Here is a 14,946-nt window from a genome sequence, read left to right as displayed (position 1 = left end):
TCTTCTTTAAAAAGCATAACTCAAACCACTTTTACCTATATCTAAGCATAACTGACTTAAATCGAAAATCGGCGATGATGGTAGAGAGAGATACCAGTTGCCCACTGGAGCGAAGCGAATTCAGCCAATGAATGATAAAGTAAATATAAAGTCAAATAAAGTAAAATAAAATAAATAAATTAAAAGCACCAGGTAAAGGCTGAGCAAAAAACTTGTCGTGTGAACTTGGCTTAGCTCCGTACAGTCTATAAGGCCGTTTTTCGTTATTTCCTCTCTCTACCCCGCCGCCTCACTCCATATCAATGGATAGACATTGCCCGCTACTCCACACTGCATAACTCCTTTGCATCGCTTCGGTGCCTCGCTCTGTCTATGAACTGGCAGCCTTATAGCCCCTTACATCAGTCTATTATGCTTTCTCTAGATCACAAAGATATACTTTTCTACTTAGCTTGTTAGCTGTATGGAAGTATCGATACTGATTTAAATTATTAGAATATATGATAAATATTATTCTATTATTTCACACACACACACACTTATATATGTAATTTAATTTTGATCCCACTCTGTTTGTTCCCTTTCTAATCTTGGTGGAAGATCGGGACACCCAGTAATACGGGTCCACACGTCACACTTAATACAGGAGCCTTTACGACTAGCTTGTAATTGTATTTCTTAAAGTCGATAAAAGTCTTTTTATTATATGTTATAAATAGGCATTGGTGAGGTATACAAGATAGTGCAGTGGGCTGGTGGTGGATCCCGTGTAGTGGACATATGGCACGCAGCGGCTGATGAGCCAGTGCGGGCGCTAGCGCTGTCGGGACTCACACATGCGCTCTATCTTGCAACCGACTACCGACTGAGACAACTCCCATTAAAAGCTTGCGCGCATCGGTAAGTTAGATTATCAACTACCCGCGTGTTACTACGCTGAAAGCAAGGGTAGTCGAAAAAATAGATCCAATGCTTATCTACACATTGTAATATTATTTTACTTGTCTTTCTTTTAATAGAATAGTATTTGAAGTCATTTTCATCAACATTTCTTTAATTTATTATGTATAAATTGTTCACCATTGATTATTTATTCATTATTATTATTTATTCACCATTGATTATTATCACTTACTATTCCCTTACATATTTAATACTAAAATTATAATGATGTGATGTTGGTGTAACTATCTGAATAAATAAATACACATATTTTCTAATTAGTAGTAGGATATCATCTCCACCATCTGTTTGGCGTTCCATTACAGTGCGGTTTTCAAACGACTTTCTTCCAATTAAAACCAAACTATGGAATGAGTTTTCTTTGCATGGGTACCTCAAAAAAAGTGTGGTGTTGCAAGAAAATGTGAGCGGCGGTAATCACTTAACATCATGTGACCCGTGCGTTTGTTTCTCCTCCTTCATATTCCATTAAATAAATCTATCACTTTTATAATTTTTTTATCGCAGTGCAATTTTAAGCTTAGTAAGTGATATTATATTATTATGATAAAAGTTAGATCGTTATATTTTTTCATCGTAGTATAGTTATATTAAATTTTTAGAATATAATTAAGAATAGCTAAAAATTGCGCTTACCAGAAGAAAAAATAGAATAATAATATTATATATTTTTACTTACTTTTGTACTAAGCGATTTTCTGTTTTACTTTCAAATATGCTAAGCTAAATGGCACGCAAAACTCGTATTTCTTAGCTTTTATATGTAGAAGTAGCTCATAGCTGTTTTTATTACAGCCTTTATCTTCATTCATCTTGCCAGCTACCATTAAATACTCGATAGTAACACAAAATTCAAGATATAGGGAAAATTTTGTACTATATTAGGCTGCGTTTAGTACTCGACCGACGGTCAGCGCTGACCATGTTGCGTTTAGTGCTCACCTGACAGCAAGCTTGAATGCGCGTGGACAAGTGCAGTATATTATCGCCAGAGCGCCCCAGCGGGCTGAGAAGCTCGACTGACGATTCTCGTCAGCGCGACGTAGCGATTCTTCAGCGCTGTACTGTGCCGGTTCATATGTTTTCATTGTTATGGCTACGCTTGACCGACGTCAGCGCTGACCATGTTGCGTTTAGTGCTCAGCTGACAACAAGCTTGACTGCGCGTGGACAAGTGCAGTATATTATCGCCACAGCGCGTCAGCGGACCGACAAGCTTGACTGACGATTCTCGTCAGAGCGAAGTAGCTGTACGCGCGTAGCAAATATTCAGCGCTGTACTGTGGGCGTTTATATGTTTTCATAGCTACGCTTGACCGATACGTCAGCGCTGATCGTCGGTCGAACACTGCAGCTTTAAGAAAACTTGGTTTCTAACGCTTTAATTATCAAATTTTGAATACATAGGTACGACAGTTGTGTGCGATGCGTACTGGATCCCTACTGTGGTTGGGATAAGGAGGTTGGTGCATGCCGTCCCTATACACCTGGTCTGCTCCACGACGCTACGAACTCCACTCCGTCCATCTGTGAAGCCAGTGCTCCTCTCAAGACAGTCAGAGCTGGATATGGTCAGAGCGTTCACATGGCAGCTTTTGGGAAAACACCAGAAGCCCTAAAAGATTTAACTGTTATGTGGTATCATCACTCCAGGGAGAGAGGGAGATACAAGATTAATTTCAAGTAAGATTTATATTTTATTTTTAAGTGCTTTATATAAAAATATAGAATGGGCAGATTTTTATCTAAGATAATGTATACGTCTAAATAGAGACTCTTGCTGCTAGACAACCGATGAAAATAAGCCAGGTTTATTACTTTCGTGTGCGTGACAAGCTATGTCTTACACTCGCGATTTGTATGTCACTTTATGTTAGTATGCGTGCATTGCTCAAAATAGAGGTTCTAAAAGTCAGCCTCAATTTTTCGACGTTCTCTTAGCTGTCACAATCTATCTAGATTCTAGACGCATAAATGATCTTGGATAAAAAAAAATACCATACATAACTTTATAGACAGGATTCGAACCAGCGACTTCAGACTAAGCGCTTCTTTACCTAACGGATGTACAGCCAAGTTAACTATCCTATGACGCATTTTACGTAAATATTGGCTTGGTTGTTCGACAGACAAGTAGTAGTGATCGCTCACTATCAGAAGACCATAAATTAAATACATCTAATCTCATAAAAACTTAACATTTATTTACTATCTTTGTTTTAGTCATAAGCCTGGTACTGATAATATACATGGCTACGTGAGAGACATATAAATCAGCACGACGTGGACGTCGTATGAGTCGCTGATACAAGGACAATACCTATAGTAAGGCCAAAGAGACGAGATAAAGAAAGTAAACAAAGTTTCAGGCCTTCAAAACATTTTTCTTTAAATTAATTATATACAGTGAATATAATATATACATATAAATTATAATTATATACAGTGTTTGAATAAATTATTTATCAGGAGGCTCCTTTGCACAGGATGCCGGCTAGATTATGGGTACCACAACGGCGCCAATTTCTGCCGTGAAGCAGTAATGTGTAAGCATTACTGTGTTTCAGTCGGAGGGGTGCCGTAGCAAGTGAAATTACTGGGTAAATGAGACTTGATATCTTATATGTCAAGGCGAGCGCAGTTGTAGTGTCTCTCAGAGTTTTTGGGTATTTCGAGAATCCTGAGCGGTACTGCATTAATGGGCAGAGCGTATCAATTACCATCAGCTCAACGTCCTGCTCGTCCCTTATTTTCATAAAAAAGTAATTTTTCTTAGAGTTACTTTACATTGCATTTGTTACTAAGACAGAATATGTACCTACACATTGATAAATTAATCAATACTTTCCCAGTAACCAATGCAAAAAAGGAACGAAAATTTCCCTGATACTAACAAATCGTTCATAGCTCCACCGGAATAAGCAGAAAATTCAAATTGTTTCAAAACTGAATTATATAGTTTGTAAAATGCTGACATTGTTGTAGCTCGGAGCGGGTTCTGTTGACTTCTGAACGCGGTTTGGTGTTGCTGTCAGTTACTGAGTCTGACCGTGGCCGATACGAGTGTTATTTCGGACCTACACTGGTTGCTTCATACAACTTAGACATAGATATCCACAGGTAATTTATTTATAGTCAGTATAGTATTTCTAAATGCTTGCAAAGGTGCAAGAATCGATTATTAATTATTTATAGTGTGTGTGGTTTGATGTAGCTACTGTACTCAATAATAATAAAGGCCCAGCCACTGTTCAGGCATTATCTATAAATAAATTTAAATGTTTTATTAAAAAATGGCTCGGTCGTAAATCCTACTACTACAGCTGAATATCTAAGTGTTCGGACAGCCTGGGACTATATATTTCTTGCAATAGCAATGACAGCACAATATATTTCATTAAAAAGACCGCAAAAAGGAATTCTGGGAGAGTTTCTTGTGCCGCTTTTTCTCTCTCAGAGCGCCATTTGTTTCCGAAGCGGAAGTAGTATGTAGTATATTAAAAATGACATCCAAAAGAATTCAAAAGGAATCAATTTTGAGAAAATAAATGCCTTTTTATAACTCTTGTGTTTTTACTTAGTAATTAAAATTCACTTTATTTTTACTTACTCGTGTAAGGCATTTAGTATTTGACATTGAGTGTGTTTGTTGTATCACTTTACATATATTGTAATTGAATTGATTTGTAAAACAATGAAGCTGTAAATGTTGATTTAAAATAGTGGCGATGAGTCTCTTACCACTTCTTCTCATTAAAGTTCAACTTTTTCCAAAGTGGTACCAAATGGAAAAAAAAAGAAGAATTTTGAAATTCATAAGTGGCATTTCCTTGACCTACATGTACAACGAGAATTTGATGTCATTTGAAATTATCGTACAGTAATTAGTATATAGATTTTGATGGGACAAGTGCTGTGGTTTACGTAACTGTAATGTGATCTATCTAGTGATAGTTCTATCTCAATAGTTTGAGAATGCTCAAATGAGAGACCATAAGAATATCAAGAAAATTACCGGATATTTTTGATTTTTGTTATAGTTTTAGGTACTTAGATGAAAAATTAAGATTACATTGAGATGGCGTTTATGTCTGAAAAAGGTTGCAATTGGAAATCAACAGCCTAAATCATTACCAATGTTTGAATACAATTTGGGAGGGGTTTTTTCGGAACTAGTTAGTGAAGTGAAAATATGTACCCATATCATACATAATATATATGTCGCAGGGATATGATATAAACAGTGATTTGGTCGTATCTCGGAGGATGTTAAAATAACAACACGGTTTTATCATTTCTCGAAACAAATCACAGGTGGAGGGGAAGGGGAGGGGGAGGGGTGAGAGGGGAAGGGGAGGGAGGGAAATGTCCTCTGTCCCCTGGCTCACTCCCCCACTCCCAAGAAAAGGTAGCGCACCATTCTCTTGATAATCAAATTAATGTAACCTAACTTCAAAACAGATAAAAGGCCCGTATTATTAAAAAAAGCCACGCTTTAACATCCTAAGTTCTTCTAGTGACGTCACTCATTCTCATTTCACGGAATCAACTCTGGCATTTGATCAAATCACTAGATTTGTTTAGAGAAATCATAAAATCGTGTTGTTCTTATCATTTCCTTGCGACATATATAATATATATCTTCCTTTTGAAGACAATATTGCGTTCTCAGGCATGAACACCCATATAATAGTTGTCCTGTCGTCGTATAGATTTGACAGTTGAAGCAAGTATCTGGCAAGTATCGTTGTCAGAGAGTTTGGCAATTCAAATACATATAGTTGCCAACTTTTTGGAAACCTTACCTGGAGACTTATAGTTAGGTAATAAGTTTATAGTTGAATGAAAACAGTTTTGCCTCTTTTTGATGTTTATTCAATCAATCAATAAAATTTTTATTTATTTATTGCACCAACAAGGTATACACTAACACATACAAAATAATCTAGACAAAAATAACGATGCGGGACTCGAACCCGCGACCTCTCGCGTTCGTTGATAAAATCTTGTATACTTTGTTCAACTCTCATGTTGTGGCTTCATCTACAGGATCTAATTTACACTTGATAACCTCCTCAATCCCAATATTTGCATATTAGGAAGTTTGACTTGAGATGTCGCTCTTGCAAATCTAAAGAATTTGTTATGTTTTAAAGTGATTACCCTCACTTCTGGGATTAATTACACAAATAAATAAAAAAATATAAATTTATAACATAACAAATTGCAAGTAACATTCATAAGTAAGAAGCAAATAAGTACAAAAACTAAACAGCGATTATGTCATAAATAAAACAAATATATATTTAATATATTTATTTGTGTATAAACATTAAATAAATATTGTTGAGGTCTTTCAATAAAATGAACTATTGTTGATTATTATGTGTGGTACATATTATAAATATTGGGTTGATGGTACGATTGACGCCTGGGAACACAGAATTGAATTCCGATAGGAAAGAACCATCGTTCTCAAATGTAAATAAAGTGTGGCTTAATGCTGACTCAAATACTCGATATGCAATATACGACACCTGATGTATTTTAATATGATACATACTTGTAAATCCTGCTTAATAATGATTTTAACATACAGATGTACGCAGCCGAATAAATCACAGGAGTACAGACAAGTCTATTCAGATTGGTGCCACGAATTTGAAAAATATAAAAGCGCGATGAAAGCTTGGGAGTCGAGGCAAATGGTGAGAATTACCCCCTACGTCTTTCACTGTAAATTTAATTTGAAAATACTTTACTAGTGCGAGGCTCCTTTGCACAGGATGCCAGCTAGATTATGGGTACCATAACGGTGCCTATTTGTGCTGTGAAGCAGTAATGTGTTACGGTCGAAAGAGCGCCGAAGCTAGTGAAATTACTGGGCAAACGAGACTTAACATCTTCTTTCTCAAAGTGACGTGCACAATTGTAGTGCCGCTCAGAATTTTTGGGTTTTTCAAGAATTCTGAGGGGTACTTCATTGTAATAGGCAGGGCGTATCAATAACCATCATCGTCCTGCTCGTCTCGTCCCTTGTTGTCATAAAAATATTATTGCTTGTCAAACTATTTTATAATGACAGTCTCGTCCGATTACTCTACACACACTTAACTTTTTTTTATGGAAAATGAGGACAAAAGAGCGTACGGGTCACCTGGTGTTAAGTCATCACCGCCGCCCACATTCTCTTGCAGCACCAGAGGAATCACAGGAGCGTTGATTGCCTTTAAGGAAGGTGTACGCGCTTTTATATAATACTTAAAATACCTTAAAAAGGGATGCAAATTGTTTCAAACCAATATGTAAATAAACTTACGCTAAAACTCGGTCTTGAGAGTTTAGTTCACTTGTTGTCCGTGAAAAAAACACACTAATAGTAGATGAATAATTAAAGAGCTGCAAGCCGGACATAATTATATATTTGTTTGTCCCACCTCGATGAAAAGCTCACTTGTACGAAGCAGAAAAGCCAGGGACTAAAAGCGAGCTTTTTCATCCAGGTGGGAAAAATTATCGTATACGCACCACGTGAGATAAGTAGGACATTACCACGACATTGGTGAGAATGACCTACTTCTCTCCCTAGGTGCGTAATATACTATTTACGTTTACGTGACTGACATACTATAGGAAGGAATAAAAATCAAATTTGATTTGTAATCTCAATATGAATCTGTTTGCTCTTGCAATTAAATTAAAGTCAGTAATGAATAGATATTAAATTTCGCTCAGATATTAATTTGAATTTCGTAGACTTTTGTTGAAGTTCAAAGCCTTATTTAGCTATTATTATTCATTTTGAATAAAAGGTGCTTTGTGCGTTCAACTTTTGAAAAACATATCATTAAATTCCCTTTAAAGCAATTGAAAAAGTGCCTATTAAGAAGAATTTTGAATAGCAATAATTTCAAACAAGATTTATAACAGACAATGTGAAGTTTGTTTTTCGATATTTGCTTGACAACACTCTATGAATGTTTCAGACAAAAATATAAATATTTCTTAGATCATTCATACATCTAGATAAATAATTGCAACTGCTGTGAAGACGTCAAAAAAACAGTTAGGTTGACAGTTAACCTCTATTTTGAGCAATGCACGCACATTAACACTAAGTGGCATACAAATCGCGAGTGTAAGACGTATCTTGTCACGCTAAAGTAACAAACCTGGCCCCTTTTCATCGGTTGTCTAGCAGAGGCAGCTAGAGACTCTATATATCTAGACGTATAAATTATCTAAGAAAAAATTCTCGAAAACGTGAGGTTTTCTGTCAACTTTTTCAAAAATTAGGCAGGTAAATAAATTTATTATGTAATATGTGTTTCATCATCATCAGACGGAAGACGTCCACTGCTGGACAAAGGTCTCTTCAAAAGATTTCCACGACGATCGGTCCTGCGCAGCCCTCATCCAAAATTCGCTAATTATGGGCCTTATCAGAAAGCTCATGGTCGCTCAGAGGGAAATGGAGAGGGCTATGCTAGGAGTTTCCCTGCGAGATCGAATCAGAAATTACGAGATCCGTAGGAGAACCAAAGTAACCGACAAAGCCCAAATGATTGCGAAACTGGAGTGACAGTGGGCAGGACTCATAGTTCGACGGACAGATGCCCGTTGGGGCAGTAAAGTCCTCGAATGGCAACCACGTACCGGAAGACGCAGTGTTGGTAGGCCCCCAACAAGATGGACCGACGATCTGGTCAAGATCGCCGGGATACGTTGGATGAATATGTGTTTAAATGCAAATTATTATCATGTATATCTTTACAGCAGTGCTCGAAAAACTTGAACTCCAGTCAGCAGAACAGCTTAAGCAACGAGTTAGTAGCTTCGCTGCGGTGATAAGATATACTGAGATATTGTATTTATAATTTTCTTTAAAGATACAACTACTGTATAAAAATTTATATATTTTACGGTCTGCAGATGAAAACTACTTCTAGATAGCTAATAAATTTTGTATATACTTACTCATACTTACAAACTGGAGAATTACCTAAACTTTTTATTTAATTAGAAATTGTCGTTGCGAAAAATTAAATCTTATGTATATAGCTAGATATGCTGCAAATCAGCAGTATCATTGCTATGCAGACGACAGCACAGGGTATGCTTCCTACACCGGCCGTGCCAACATGTCCCGGGATAGCGTCGACGAGAACCGGAACAAACTTGTGTCGAAATCGAGACTATGCTTTGCAAAGTCTCGGAATGGGGCCGACAAAATTTAGTCCAATTCAACCCCAATAAGACACAAGTTTGTGCGTTCACTGCTAAAAAGTCTCCTTTCGTCGTATCCCCTCGATTCGAGATCACTCCTCTAACTGCCACAGCCTGTATTGGCATACTTGGCGTCGATATATTGAGCGACGTTCCGTGGTCACTTGGAAGAGCATGCCAAACTGGCATCTTAAAAGCTTAGTGTACTCAGTAAGGCGAGACAGTACTTCACTAAAAGCTACCTCCTGCAACTCCTGTTCTCATCTCTGGGCGGGTGCTCCCCGGTACTGGAGGAACACCCCCTCTTATATAAAAAAAATGTCTTTATACAAATCATAATCCTACATAAATTACACATTGTCAGTATTAGTTCATAACCAACCTAAAAGTTATAGTTATTAATCATCAACAATGAAAAGAATACATTGATTGATGATAAATTTCCTACAGAAATACGATTCACGTGATCCCAATATGTTAATTGACGGAAATAAATATATTTTAGATGGAAATGACTCGAAGATTTTATTAGCTTATGGTTGCAAAATAACCAGGGGTGGATATTCGAGGAGGGAATGATCTGCTAAAATAGATTTGTCCGTCGTTCCGCAGTCTGGGCTGCTTGATAGATGGCAGATATTTGTTTGACTTCGTTCGCAACTATTTGAGCGGAATTGAGCTACGTAAATTATTATTAATACAATACATTATTCGAGGTTCTATCTTATGGTATTCCATGTTATTTTATTTGGTATGCGTACCCTGGGGGTATGTTAAAGTTGACGAAGAGAAACAATTTTAAGGCGATTTACATTTTAATTAATTAATGAAGGTTTTACTAAGTAAGGTACGTATTCCAGTAGACGTCTTACAGCGGTTTTCAATAACCTTCTATATCTATCCCTAGTTTTTACTTACTAGAGGTAAGACAAATCTATCATTTTACGCGTTTTTACATAAAGCATTGGACTATAACTATATTGGACATAACTAAGGATAGATAATATCATGTCATTAAACGGTGACAGCAATGTATCCGTAATTTGTGATCAAGCGTTCTTTGTCTCGCACCTTTAGAAAGATGGAATACCTGCCTTACTTTCTTTAATAAAATAAGAAAATACCCCCTTGATTCGTATAGAATATATATATTTCGTATTACGTTTACTCTTGCTGAAACAGCGTGGTGTTACAATGGCGACATTAAATAAACACACGGGTAGAAATTCAAATATTAAAGTACATAATTCACCTAAATGAATCAATTTTTCATAATATAATTCGGAACATCCTGTAAGATATCTGGTAGCCGCGCGCTAGCGTAGTACTGCACTCACACCTACTTCGAGCTGTCTTATGCAACCATGTTAAGGTGCTTAAAATTTTGTTTCCTAAATATATAATTTGTTTGTTTGAAAATTTCAATTATTTACTTTAAATTTTAGAATTATTTTTTACGATAAAGGTCTCTGCCCACACCATAAAGGTCGAATTAAGCGTGGTGCTATGATGGCAACATTAAATGAACACACGGGTTGAGCTATCTAACCTTAAAGGTATCTGCCCACTACACCGAATATATAATTTGTTTCTTTGAAAATCTTAATTATTTACTTTAAATTTTAGAATATTTTTTTTACGATAAAGGTTTCTGCCCACTACACCGTATCATACCATGACTGTGCTAGGAGCGTATCAGGCAAATAAATATTATTTGTATTGAAAAGTATGACACTGGACCGTTCCGTCACCGACCAACAGCAGCGCGTGCCAATCCGTTCAGTGGGCATAGTAGAGCGTATCGTCACAGTATGTCTACTGTTGTATCGTGATACTTTTCGTGCCTAATACGCTCCTAGCACGGTCATGGTATGATACGGTGCAGTGGGCAGAAACCTTTATCGTAAAAAAATATTCTAAAATTTAAAGTAAATAATTAAGATTTTCAAAGAAACAAATTATATATTCGGTGTAGTGGGCAGATACCTTTAAGGTTAGATAGCTCAACCCGTGTGTTTATTTAATGTTGCCATCATAGCACCACGCTTAATTCGACCTTTATCTAATATACAAAGATTATATTGTACTAATTAAAATTGATGTATCGTCTTATAATAAAAATATGCTGTATTAAAGTTATAGCTATAATTTAAATTTTTTCCGCATGTCGTATTTTCATTGTAATAATAGTTTTTGTTTTCTATTAATGTAAATAATAAGTAAAATGATTATGGCGATTGCCTGCTTAATTATAACTGTGATATCAGTTTGAGATATAATATTAATTGTGAAACATTAATCCTACTAAACATTATATTAAAAATGGATGTCCGATTGTTTGACTAAATGTATTGGAAGAACTAAAATGAAAGTGTTCTTATAATAAATCATACTTACAGACAATAACATAAATAAAACTACAAGAGTTTCATTTCTTTGATAATGTTTTATTTAAAAAAAAAAAATGCATTATAGCTTAGATTTATTTAACCAAATAGAAACGCTGTCACTTTTTAAGTGAAATGAGAAAAAACAATAATCTTAAACAGTTAGTAATGCACAATGTAAGTACTCGTAAATAATGTTTATATTTATGATTACCAGTGGGAGGCTCCTTTGCACAGGACACCGGCTAGATTGTGAGTACCACAACGGCGCCTTTTTCTGCCGTGAAGCATTAATGTGTAAACATTGTTGTGTTTCGGTCTGAAGGGCGCCGTAGTTAGTGAAATTACTGGGCAAATGAGACTTAACATCTTGTCTCAAAGTGACGAACGCAAATGCAGAGCCGCTCAGAGTTTTTCAAGAATCCAGAGCGACACTGCATTGTAATAGGCAAAAAAATGTATTATTAAAGAGAACTCCCGTCATTGACGTCTCATATTGGTTAAATATTCTAAGACTGTAACAGATTGGTCTTACAGATCCTTCTCATGCTATTATTTGACAAGAGCGTCGAATAAAAGTAATAGAAAGACCAATTAAGTGGGATTCCTTTAATTAATATTATAAGTGGGTACTTAATTACCTACTTAGGAATCACAGTCACGAGTTGCGTCCAACGTTGATTAAGCAAAGAGCAATATAAAGTGCCACAATTAGAGCTCTTTCTAGTTCAAAGTAATATTGACCGATATATATCAGTGCCAAGTGGATGTTCTCCGTGCAGATAGCAAGCGACATATTGAAATATTATTATCTAGCAATTACTTTGCTTCTCTTTGAAGTTATATATTATTTTGGCACGTAGCACCAGTGGGAGACTCCTTTGCATAGGATGCCAGCTAGATTATGGGTACCACAACGGAGCCCATTTCATTGTGAAGCAGTAATGTGTAAGCATTATTGTATTTTGGTGTGAAGGGCGCCGTAGCTAGTGAAATTACTGGGCAAATGCGACTTAACATCTTATGACTAAAGGTGACGAGCGCAATTCTAGTGCCGCTCAGAATTTTTGGGTGTTTTCAAGAATCCTGAGCGTATCAATTACCATCGACTGAACGTCCTGCTGGTCTCATCCCTCATTTTCAAAAAAAAAGTTAGGAAAAAATGATTAGATTTAATTTTTACGATGCGCGCGCACACCATCACGCAAATTAGACACCCTGACGTTAGCTGGTCAACTAGACCATTTGTATCATACTTCAGCTACCAAGCCTCTTGTAACCTAAGTTGATAATTGAACCAAATACCAAATTCCGCGCGTACTTAAGTATGTTTCCATACGTAAAACGCAAAGTTTGACTGTGAAAAACTAAAAATAATAAATTATATTCGTAGAGCTAGAGATTTACCCCCTTGTTCATAATAGTATGCTAACTTAAAGCATTGCTAGTTCTCACTCTGTCTTCTTCTATTGACCTAAGTCAGAATGAGAAAAAACACTCCTAAGTGGCTGTTTAAAGTTAGCGGACCATTATGAATAAGGGGGTTAAACTATACCAAGATCACTAAATAACAACAAGACCCAATATTAACTTATATTTTTATTCAATCACCTTCAGTTACTTGTGTGATTGCAATGTGAAATGAAAGAGCTTTAATTGTGTCATAAAAGAAATTTAGATTTAAGATACTTCTATATAGATTGTTTTACTTAAGCTGGTGCTTGAGTTGTAACGGCATTTATAGAAATTAAGAGACATATAAAATGTATTGTTAAATGTATGTTTTATGCACAATGTTCATTTAATAAGGCGGTAGATGGGTTTTTTATGTTAACTGCCGTAAATGTAATTAAACCATTTTCGGAGATTTAAACCGAATTTAGTAGCTATATTGTTTTCCGTTAAGTTTTGCTGGTAATTCGCTAGAATAGTGCCTTGTGAAGTATGCTTGTACAAGATATTAATCCATTATAAAGTTTAACCTAAATTGTAGGAATTGGCTTAGTTAGTAGTATAGTCAATAAAAAATGACGCAATAATTGTGTATGAATTATAAGTCAGTATTAAGCAATTGTATTGTGTCTTACTAAAATTGGTTTAATAGTGTTTAATTTATGTATACCGCATATTATTTTAAGTTTTCAAATTAAAAGTACAAACTTTTAATTTGTTTCGTTATAAATGTTAGGTATTATTTAAAAAAAAAGTTTGTTCCAGTTAAATGTTATTGTAATAATATGACAAAAAAACTATGTAAAGTACACATACTAGATATGTTTCACAACCGCACATTAAAATTGTTTAAATTATAGTGATATACCAATAATATTATAAAAAATACGCAATTTAATGTAAAATATTGATAATATATTATAAGCTATTGTTTTATAAAAGAGCGCAAAAATGAATAAATTATTTTAGATTTATTTTGTTTATTATTTCTCACTGGGTGAATCTTAATTGATATACAAAACTTGAACAGATAAATATATGCTAGATTAAAGGGTAAACCCAAGACATTTAAAGAGGTTAGACCGAAAATCCAAACTATTACTACGACGACAGCATCAAACAATATTTGAGGGGGTATGGGCGTGGCGTCCATGATGCGACCACAGTTAAGCAATCACATCGCTTCCCGCCAAAAGCGGTATGAACATTTCGGTATTTTTGTCGACTTTAGTCGCGCGTTGTACGTTCTGTGTCTGAATACTGACTGAAGTTTTGATCGAAGTTTCGCGTGTTTCCTACTTTCCATTCGTTCCGAAGTCTCGTCCCTAACATTGTTTAATATTTCTATTTACTAAACCTACTCTAATTCATTTACGTTGCGAACGAAAGTTTGAATATGACAGCTGTTTGTTAGAAATTTAAACTTAATTTGACGAAACCAAAGGTAACATTCTTTTGATTTTCGTTAGTGTGGATTTTGTTGCAAAGCTTGAAATGGTTTCAGGAATGCTTACAATCGAGGCTGCTCTACGTGAAGAACGTTTAGGACGTAGCGGGAACCGGCGCCTCCTGCGCAATCCATTTAATATTAGTGAAATATGACTTAGAGTTTTAGGAAATTGAAATAAATTATAGCCTGCTGTGTTTTACATAATTTATGGTGGTATTGATATTACCGACTTGACAGCGGGTGAATTCCAATCTGAAAGAAGCAGGCTGGTTCCCTCTGAATCAGCTACTTCTTCACTTCAAGCTCTACAGACAGGTCGTAGGGCATGAGCTGCATTAGTACAACCGTTATAAAGTATAAAGGTAGAACTTTATCTCACTTTTTCCTTTCTAACGGTAAAGGTATTCCTATCTTTAGTGACTTTTATAACCAGTTTTATATATTTTTTCCTTTTTGTTATTAAAAAAA

General features: G+C 35.7%; 1 protein-coding gene across 3 annotated transcripts in view; it reads left to right on the top strand.

Annotated features, from left to right (window-relative positions):
• LOC126969765 (semaphorin-2A-like) overlaps positions 1–14,002 on the top strand; it is a 140,683-nt gene extending 126,681 nt beyond the window's left edge. Inside the window, exons 10-15 of one of the 3 annotated variants that reach the window (XR_007730446.1) lie at positions 720–900; positions 2,371–2,646; positions 3,949–4,083; positions 6,563–6,671; positions 8,740–10,654; positions 10,837–14,002. Coding sequence is in view for 2 of the 3 variants with exons in the window: in XM_050815324.1 (XP_050671281.1) it covers positions 720–900; positions 2,371–2,646; positions 3,949–4,083; positions 6,563–6,671; positions 8,740–8,811 (773 nt within the window). In the remaining variant the exon portion in view is untranslated. Of the gene's footprint in view, positions 1–719; positions 901–2,370; positions 2,647–3,948; positions 4,084–6,562; positions 6,672–8,739 lie in introns of all 3 variants that reach the window. The other 2 variants (XM_050815325.1, XM_050815324.1) reach the window with 2 other exon arrangements.
• Positions 14,003–14,946: the final 944 nt, after the last annotated feature.

This window comes from Leptidea sinapis, chromosome 19 (genome assembly GCF_905404315.1).
Source record: "Leptidea sinapis chromosome 19, ilLepSina1.1, whole genome shotgun sequence".
In the NCBI taxonomy this organism is placed as follows: Eukaryota; Metazoa; Arthropoda; class Insecta; order Lepidoptera; family Pieridae; genus Leptidea; species Leptidea sinapis.
This window is presented reverse-complemented; position numbering and strand designations above follow the sequence as displayed.